Source organism: Lolium perenne, chromosome 5 (assembly GCF_019359855.2).
Source record: "Lolium perenne isolate Kyuss_39 chromosome 5, Kyuss_2.0, whole genome shotgun sequence".
In the NCBI taxonomy this organism is placed as follows: Eukaryota; Viridiplantae; Streptophyta; class Magnoliopsida; order Poales; family Poaceae; genus Lolium; species Lolium perenne.
In genome coordinates this window covers 262,998,938-263,007,805 of record NC_067248.2, presented here as the reverse complement: position 1 = coordinate 263,007,805, position 8,868 = coordinate 262,998,938, and the positions used below count along the sequence as shown (strand labels likewise).

General features: G+C 49.2%; 2 protein-coding genes across 5 annotated transcripts; one reads left to right on the top strand and one right to left on the bottom strand.

The window, feature by feature from the left end:
• The first annotated feature begins 247 nt into the window (after positions 1-247).
• Positions 248-6,831, top strand: LOC127302927 (probable protein phosphatase 2C 70). Of its 4 annotated transcripts, none has more exons than XM_051333662.2 (12): positions 248-403; positions 601-755; positions 3,077-3,140; positions 3,834-3,960; positions 4,058-4,208; positions 4,701-4,826; positions 4,938-5,061; positions 5,137-5,213; positions 5,291-5,343; positions 6,024-6,078; positions 6,203-6,384; positions 6,471-6,831. In XM_051333662.2, exons 2-12 carry the CDS (start codon positions 639-641, stop codon positions 6,475-6,477), a joined length of 1,083 nt encoding a protein of 360 aa, XP_051189622.1. In that variant the 5' UTR covers positions 248-403; positions 601-638; the 3' UTR covers positions 6,478-6,831. The 4 variants fall into 4 exon arrangements, with proteins under 4 accessions (XP_051189622.1, XP_051189623.1, XP_051189621.1 ...); XM_051333661.2 differs by having other exon boundaries at positions 249-403; positions 3,858-3,960; positions 6,500-6,831; XM_051333660.2 differs by having other exon boundaries at positions 249-403; positions 6,500-6,831.
• A 27-nt stretch (positions 6,832-6,858) lies between these two features.
• Positions 6,859-7,774, bottom strand: LOC127302928 (mavicyanin-like). The gene is made up of 2 exons (XM_051333664.2): positions 7,538-7,774; positions 6,859-7,423 (listed from the first exon to the last, which is right to left on the bottom strand). Exons 1-2 carry the CDS (start codon positions 7,698-7,700, stop codon positions 7,062-7,064), a joined length of 525 nt encoding a protein of 174 aa, XP_051189624.2. The 5' UTR covers positions 7,701-7,774; the 3' UTR covers positions 6,859-7,061.
• Positions 7,775-8,868: the final 1,094 nt, after the last annotated feature.

The window sequence follows — 8,868 nt, the reverse complement described above, 5'->3', positions numbered from 1 at the left end:
TCTTGGATTCGATCTCTTGGAGGTGCTCATGGAGGTAAGAAGTGCGTGCGTGCGATTATAGAGATGAGTGTATGTACATATGTATGAACATGCATATATATGTACTCCTACCGTGTTTCGGAAAAAAGTACTCGTGGTCATCTAAAAGTGCGGATCGAACCGACCTGATGAAACAGAGATCAGGTCCTCCGCCGTCTGGGTAACAAAGCGCATCTCGCCTGGCGCTACCGCTGCGTACGAAAAACCGGGGAGAACAGAGCAGATACGCAAATCTTCCCCGAATCCCCCACCTCCGCCTCCGCCTCCGCCACACCGCTACAAAACACCAGCGCCACCCGTCTCCCTCCGCCTCCGCATCCGCTCTCCCCGCCACCGCATCCGCCTCGACGACGCGCCCTCCACCGTGAGTCCCTCCTCCTCCTCCTCCTCCCCTCCTCGCCGCTCGCCCAATCAACCGACCCCGCCCCGCGCGCGGCCGCGGCCCGCAATTCGCTCGCGAGCGAGCGGGCGGGCGCGGGGTGGGACGCGATCGCGGCCGCGCTGCGCCTATGTACGGATTGTGATGTGACGGCGAGGTTGTTTGCTCATTGGTTTCCGCAGGCGGCCATCTCCCGGAGCGACGACGGGGGCCAGCAGCCATGGGGGTGCACCTCAGCACGCCCAAGACGGAGAAGCACTCGCAGGACGGCGAGGGCCGCCAGGTCCGCTACGGCCTCGCCTGCATGCAGGGGTGGCGCACCACCATGGAGGACGCCGTGAGTCTCCTCTTCCCCCCATCACACCCTCCCCTCCCCTGCTCTCTCGGTTCGGTTCCTCGGGACGGACTCGCCGGGGTTCCGCTGGGCGCGTTGGCTGCGCTTCTTCGGCCACGGGATGCGATGCGATGCGACCGCGACGCCGCATCTGTGTCGCGTCTTTGCGGTCGGCGTCGATTCTGTCGCCACCGTGTAGATTCGCCTCACGACTCACGAGCCACCCCGGCGATCGGGTTGGGCCGTTTCCTGTTCGTTATAACAAATCCCCGTCGCCGTTCGCCCAATCCGTGCGAATGTCGCGCGAGGCAGCACCGGCCTGTCAGTTGCGCTGGGGGCGCCTTCTCTGTTTCTCGATTATTGCGCTCTGCTCTTCATCTGCATGTTGACGGCTTAACTGACGAATCGGACGCTTCCTCTGTTCCCCACGGCCTAGAACGAATCCCGTTACGATTAACCCGGTGGTGCTTCCCTTGTTGCTACCGGAAATCTCTCGAGGGTGGTTGCTTGTCACTTGCAACGGGCGATCGATCCCTGTTGAATTGGCCCTTCCTGTTGTACTATACTACGTGATAGGATAAGTTCAGGTTATCCCTTCCTGTTGCCATCTTGCGTTTCAGAGTTCGTTGCTAGGTCAGCAGGTACGTTGATTCTGCTAACGTATGGTGAATTGTCCCCTTCCCGTCTTCCGCGACCACGCAACCTTGAAATTATGTTACTATGATTAACCCAGTGGCGGGAGCTCTGGAGGTGGTGGCTTGACAGTTGCGTTGGGTGTTCTCTGCTGTGGTTATATTGTTCTGCGCTGTTCGTTTGCGCTGCAACTTAACCGCTGAATTGGTCGCTTCCTGTTGTCTGCGATAGAATGATGAATTCTGGCCATCCTGGTGGCGTTTTCCCTATAGATGACAGGAGCGTGATGTAGCGTCGCTTGCATTGGTCGCTTCCTGTTGTCTGCGATAGAATGATGAATTCTGGCCATCCTGGTGGCGTTTTCCCTATAGATGACAGGAGCGTGATGTAGCGTCGCTTGCATTGGTCGCTTCCTGTTGTCTGCGATAGAATGATGAATTCTGGCCATCCTGGTGGCGTTTTCCCTATAGATGACAGGGAGCGTGATGTAGCGTCGCTTGCATTGGTCGCTTCTGTTGTCTGCGATAGAATGATGAATTACGGCCATCCTGGTGGCGTTTTCCCTATAGATGACAGGAGCGTGATGTAGCGTCGCTTGCATTGGTCGCTTCCTGTTGTCTGCGATAGAATGATGAATTCTGGCCATCCTGGTGGCGTTTTCCCGATAGATGACAGGAGGCGTGATGTAGCGTCGCTTGCATTGGTCGCTTCCTGTTGTCTGCGATAGAATGATGAATTCTGGCCATCCTGGTGGCGTTTTCCCTATAGATGACAGGAGCGTGATGTAGCGTCGCTTGCATTGGTCGCTTCCTGTTGTCTGCGATAGAATGATGAATTCTGGCCATCCTGGTGGCGTTTTCCCTATAGATGACAGGAGCGTGATGTAGCGTCGCTTGCATTGGTCGCTTCTGTTGTCTGCGATAGAATGATGAATTCTGGCCATCCTGGTGGCGTTTTCCCTATAGATGACAGGAGCGTGATGTAGCGTCGCTTGCATTGGTCGCTTCCTGTTGTCTGCGATAGAATGATGAATTCTGGCCATCCTGGTGGCGTTTTCCCTATAGATGACAGGGAGCGTGATGTAGCGTCGCTTGCATTGGTCGCTTCTGTTGTCTGCGATAGAATGATGAATTCTGGCCATCCTGGTGGCGTTTTCCCTATAGATGACAGGAGCGTGATGTAGCGTCGCTTGCATTGGTCGCTTCCTGTTGTCTGCGATAGAATGATGAATTCTGGCCATCCTGGTGGCGTTTTCCCTATAGATGACAGGAGCGTGATGTAGCGTCGCTTGCATTGGTCGCTTCCTGTTGTCTGCGATAGAATGATGAATTCTGGCCATCCTGGTGGCGTTTTCCCTATAGATGACAGGAGCGTGATGTAGCGTCGCTTGCATTGGTAGCTTGCCCCTTGCTGTTCGCCCAATAGCATTTCCTCTCTGTAAACAGAAAGCTCGAGGTACACGGTTTGTCAGCTTGCGACTCGCATTGATTCGCTTAATGTCGCAACGGTATTGGTGGAAAGCTTGAGATAGCGGTTTGTCGGCTTGCGTGTGAGAGTACGGCTGAAGTTGGTGAAGATGCCATGTTGAGGATAAGAGTTGTTTACCGATCATACTATAATAATTTTGAGGGTATCAGCATATTTATTGCTTGTTGAAGGCTAATCTAGCACTTATTTACATCTACTTGCAGCACGCTGCTTTACCGCAGCTCGATGAATGCACATCCTTTTTTGGCGTTTTTGATGGGCATGGAGGTACATATTTACTGCTCTCTGTTCCAGCCTTACTTAATAGTATTGTGTTGTTTCTTCAGTTGTACCTGGCGTGTTTGTTTCACACATAACTCGTACCCAGTGTGGTTGTATCTTATCGCGTCGTACTTTGAGTGTATTGGTATCATCTACCCTGCACAACCTAGTCCAATCAGTAATTACAAACGTCATCTCATTCCTTAGATTTCGATGGACACTATGTGGTTATTCTTTTCAGCATAAATATGATCAGCATCGTTTTATCATGTTAGTGCTTTCATACAGTATTGCTGTTTATAACTAGCTACTGACTGAACTCCTGTGTTCATGCTAACAGGCAGGGCATCTCATGCCCTGTTGACCGTTCCTAAAGCTTCATGAACTTTAGATTCACCCTCGTGTATTTTATTTTCTTGAAATCCAACGGAGTGTTTCACAATAAAAACTGTAATTAACTATAAGAGTTAAAGATACGTAACATTGATTAGGTGTTTTTCTCACTCTCTCTCTGGAGGTTATGTATGTCGAGTTTGACTTCCATTATGGCAGTATGTTTCCACTATCCAGTAGGTGTCAGAGTTATAGGCGCATATTTGTAACTGTCAGTTGTAACTTGGCACATGCTTCCGTGTTCAGTGAGAAAAGCTGCATTATGTGTTATCTTCTCGCGTGTGAGAAGAACTAATATATTATCAGCCCATTCAAAATCTGATATTACAGGAAAATCGGTCGCTAAGTTCTGCGCCAAATATCTGCATGTTCAAATCCTAAAATTAGAAGGAAAATTTGGATTAGCTACTGCTGCTAAAAAAGCATACTTCAGGTACCTATTATGGCGTTTCTTCTTGCTATGGTATGCTTTTTTTTTTTTGGTGAAACTGACATATTTGGTGGTTCAATGGTACGTCTTGCTCATTCAGAATGGACGAGATGATGCAAGGGCACAGAGGGTGGAGAGAGCTGCATGAGTTGGGCGAGAAGGGGCAAAAGTTAGCTGGCATGTTAGAGGGCATGGTTAGATCTCCCAAAGGTGGAAATTCAGGTAGACCTTGGGACGGCTGGTCTGAGGAGGTAAAACCCCTCTCTCTATGGAATCAAAGAGGTTATCTTTCATGGCACAAATTATATCTGTTATACGAGAACACATTTGATGGGATCAAACTGCTTGGATGTTGACAATTCTGAATCCGTATGTAACTATGTAAGGAGGGGTTTGCAAAGGGTTGGATAGGAGGAGACTGGGCTCCTGCTTTGAAAAAAACGTAGACAGGGTCTCTTCAGGTAGGCGGACACTGGCAGGACAGGTGGCTGATTGGATGAGGCTAGTTATCTCCTAATACTGACCAACCATAAACAGACTGCAGATTCTTTCATACTCCTGCACTAATTACCTAATATCGTTGCTTCTGAAACTTACGTCTCTGAAATGTTGCTTGCAAGGCAACAATGTTGGTGTGTTACATGTATATGTGTGCTTGTTTCTTATACAAACAACACAAACTACTTCTGATATTCTAGTGATTAATAAATTTAGCTAACCAGCGTTAAATGCTACTGCAACAGGGTAATCATTCTGATTTTGAAGGCCCAACATGTGGAAGCACAGCCTGTGTTGCGATCATAAGAAATGATCAACTAGTTGTTGCAAATGCCGGGGATTCCCGGTGCGTCATCTCACGAAAGGGTCAGGTATGTGAGACTTCTGTAACATTAGTTCTAATTGCCAAGTATATATGCTAGAATCTGTTCTCTTGACTCATGTGTTGTAAAGGCTCACGATTTGTTTCCGTCTAAAAAAAGGCTCAAGATTTGTCAAGAGATCACAAGCCAGACCTTCCGGCAGAAAGAGAGAGGATACAGCATGCCGGTGGTTTTGTTGTTGCTGGGCGGGTCAATGGAAGTTTGAACTTGTCAAGGGCAATTGGTAGTGCTCGCTCTTTCTCAAGTAGAAGTATTTTTACATTGGATATTTTTGTTCATTTTTCTCATTTTCATCCAGGGGATATGGAGATGAAGAATAATCTGCGTTTTCCAGCAGACAGACAGATCGTCTCAGCTGAACCTGAAGTGAACACAGTGAGTTTTCCTGCCTTGTTCTTGTCAGTTCTCTTTGACCATAATTTTTAACTCAGGATTGAATTTCTGTTATTCAGGTTCAACTTTCTGACGATGATGAATTTATCGTTTTGGCATGTGATGGTATTTGGTATGAATTTTGCAGTAATCATTATATATTTTCTCTCTTGATTTCAGAGTTCAGATTTATCACAATGCCTGATTTGCCTGCCTTTTTCTCGGTGTTCATGATATAATATTAAAACATCCCAAGCGTGCTGTTTGTATAAGAAGTTGGGTATCTTAAGGCAGGAAAAACACACTTATTTTCCTCGGTTTCCATGTAGTATAAGTACTTCCCAAAAAAACTTAGCAGAGAAAGAAAAGCTTGCCAGTACCAGGCATTCTATTGTTTGATTTGTATTGGCAAGTTGATATCATACAAAACCTTGTCATCAACCATAATTTGTGCAATATTTGGAACGTGGTCAAGGTTTTTTTTTTTTTTTTTGCATTTAGCAGGTGGATCTAGACATAGATAGACTGGGAGTAGGTTAGGTCCACATAGTAGAGTCAAGACCATTGATTTAGAACAATCTGAGTTCTGCAATGCTGTCATGGAAGCATAGTTCAAAGTTCTGCAATATTTGAGTGCCCATAGTACACTCCAATGCTATTTTTTCATATGATCTGCTGATGTATTAACTTACCGTTGAGACTTGAATTTGAGTTTTACAATACATGCATTCATAGCTACACTTTCTACTTGCCCCCGATTTTCTGTCTTGCTGTAATGGATGATTTATGAAATCCTAAATTTTCTTATGACAGGGACTGCATGTCAAGTCAAGAAGTAGTAGATTTTGTTCACGAGAAACTGAGAACTGTAAGTAACTCTCTTCCGTAGAGCCTGGACAATGCACAAGAACTACATCACTCTCTACTGTGCTCACTGATATTGTGTAGTGTTATGGTACTCATAATCTGTTGGTGAAAAAAAAATCATGCAGGAGGATAGTCTATCTGCTATTTGTGAGAAGATGCTCGACCGGTGCTTGGCGCCTGAAGCCGGCGGGGAAGGATGTGACAACATGACAGTGATCGTGGTCCAGTTCAAAAACCTTACCAAGTCAGCTGCTACTACTTCTAGCAGCGAGCAATCTGCAGCCACTACCGAAGAGTTGCGGCCCAAGTAAGCTTTCCTCTGCCTGACACCACTACACCATATTATTCTGGATTACGCAAACCCGCCTTGTAAAATCCCAGTTACTCTTTCAGAATCTGAGCCTCCTCACCTTTATGAACAGTGAGCCTGATGACCCGAAGAGCCCGTCGACTCCAGCAGAAACCATCCCGGTCTGGTCGAAGTAGAGCTCCGAGGCCAAGCCATGGTCAGAATGTTCTGACTGTTGATAGACAAAATGGGGGTAGCAAGTGGTGTACATAACAGAGGGATTCTATTGGACGATCTCCATAGGGTTATTCTTCTAGCCTTCTCGCGCCGATTGAGCGTCGCAACCTGCAATACATAGCATCTTTGTTCGCGGATACGACAGCAGCATCTTTTTGTTTGTGGATATGGGTTTTGTTGGAATTCATTGAATTTGTTCCCAGTGGTCCTTTTTCAGGCGTTTCGTCATGGTACCTCTGGTTTGGATCATCTTGCTGAATAGTGTAGCAGACTATCTGCCAGTGGTACATTGTGCTCGAAATTCAACTGGTGCTTACATCAAAGGCACTGTCTCAGTTGATTTACATTCAATCAAACTCCTACGAATTAAGCAACTGCGGTAACCTGTACTACGAATTAAGCGACATAAGTAATCTCCTACTAGGAATTATGCACAGCAGTAAGCTCCTAGGAATAAGCTAGGCGACAGCAGCAATGGCAACTGCAAGCGCTGCGACCATCAGCCTAGTGGTGATTGAGGATGCAGCGGTGCCGCAGTCAGGAGAGCAGTCTGGAAGAAACTCTGGGCCGTGGTGGAACTCGGTGACGTTTCTGGACCTGGTGGCGTTGCCGGGGGTCGGGTAGACGGTGATGACGACCTTCATGCCGGCCTGGCAGAGGCCGTTGCCGCCGCATATGAAGAAGTAGCGGCGGGGCTCCTTGAGCGGGATCAAGTCCTTGCCGGAGGTCCAGTTGCCGGCGACCCCATCCATGGTGCAGCTGTTGTACCCTGTCTCGTTCACCTCGAACACGTTGTGCGTCCCCTTCTGGTGCCGGAGCGCTGCACGGCACGGGCAAACACGTTGAAGAAAAATTGTCTCGAATGAGATGGCGAAGAAAAGTAGATGGAGCTTCTTCATGACTATACATGAGAAATGCAAGGGAGGGGGTTTACAGATGAGGTCGCCGACGAAGAAGGTGTGGTTGCCGGACCAGAGGGTGTGGTTGATATTGGGGTTGCAGAAGGTGCGGTCACCGACGATGTGGTCCGTCGCGCCGGAGAGCGCCACCGCGCAGCCGGCCACCACGGCGACGGCCAGCAGCAGCCTGAGCGCCATTGCCACGGCTCTGACGGAGTGGCTCCTTCTCTAGAGAGAGAGTGATGGGTGTGAGCTGGGGAGGGTAGCGAGGAGAGAATGGCAGGAGAAAGCAGCAGCAGCACAAGAGTAGTAGTAGTGGCGACATAAATTTGCTCAGCGTAGGAGTAGCGGTGGTTGCTCTTGCTCGTGACGCCGGGCCATGCACACATCGACACGACTACACGGACTGATTGGCCTCGTGCTGACTGGACCCTGGCCCACTTCTGACCGGACCCATTCCACAAATGCTGGAGCAATTCCATGCTGGTGCCCAGAGCCTGTTGGATAATTAGGCACAATTTCCATGATTAATTCCAGAATATAAAACATGATAGCAGCAACTACTAACATGTGAAACTCAAACATACTAGATGCATTAATCAACATGAGTAGCAGCAGCGCAAACGGTAAAGCATCCATCGCTAAACAGATCGAGATATGTCGCACGTACCGATCTGGTGGAGGTGGCGGTGGAGGTGTAGCAGACGATGTCGCAGCAGTAACGTTGTTGATGACAACGTTGTTGACGACGGGAACGACGGGTCGAAGTAGACGGCGTTGAAGACGACGGTGGCGGACACCGCCCGACTTGGACGGAAGGCGACCCGTGATGAAGAGCTTGAGCGATCGCGCAGAGCGCTTCCCAAAACCTAATCGCCCTCTCCCGTACGGGATCGCAAGGACGAGCGGTTCCGGAGACTGCTCTCCCGTTCGCCGATGCACGTCGGCTCGCGGGATGGAGTAGGCTACGATGGCGGCGCAAGCGAGAGAGGTGGAAACCCTAACTCGTGTATTGGATGTGTTCTGCGGTAGCGGGCGGGCAGAGATTATATAGGCTCGGAAACCCTAGGCAACGTGGGCCACGCCCACGTCGCACGAACGTTTCGAGTCGATTCTGAGATAGCCCACGATCCGGGAGCGACCCGAACCGACTAACTGCGACGCGTCCGTCTAGGACTCTGTTCGTTTTCCTGAGCTGCAAAAAGTAAGGAAAGTCTCGGCTCGAGGCTCAATCCACTCACCACGAGCGCGGCGCGCGTCGTGACGTGTCGTGTCGTGTCGAGTCGAGACGAGACGAGCGAGCGAGGAGGAGGAGGAGCGCGCGTGTAGCACTCCTATTCTCACTCACTTACTAGTGGTGGAACAA

Excerpts from the sequence above, each read along its gene's own strand:
- LOC127302927 (XM_051333660.2), top strand. The coding sequence starts at position 639 with ATGGGGGTGCACCTCAGCACGCCCAAGACGGAGAAGCACTCGCAGGAC. Across the intron at positions 3,141-3,833 it reads CGTTTTTGATGGGCATGGAG|CCCATTCAAAATCTGATATT; the intron begins GTACATATTTAC and ends ATATATTATCAG. Across the intron at positions 6,079-6,202 it reads TTCACGAGAAACTGAGAACT|GAGGATAGTCTATCTGCTAT; the intron begins GTAAGTAACTCT and ends AAAATCATGCAG.
- LOC127302928 (XM_051333664.2), bottom strand. The coding sequence starts at position 7,700 with ATGGCGCTCAGGCTGCTGCTGGCCGTCGCCGTGGTGGCCGGCTGCGCG. Across the intron at positions 7,424-7,537 it reads CTTCGTCGGCGACCTCATCT|CGCTCCGGCACCAGAAGGGG; the intron begins GTAAACCCCCTC and ends CGTGCCGTGCAG.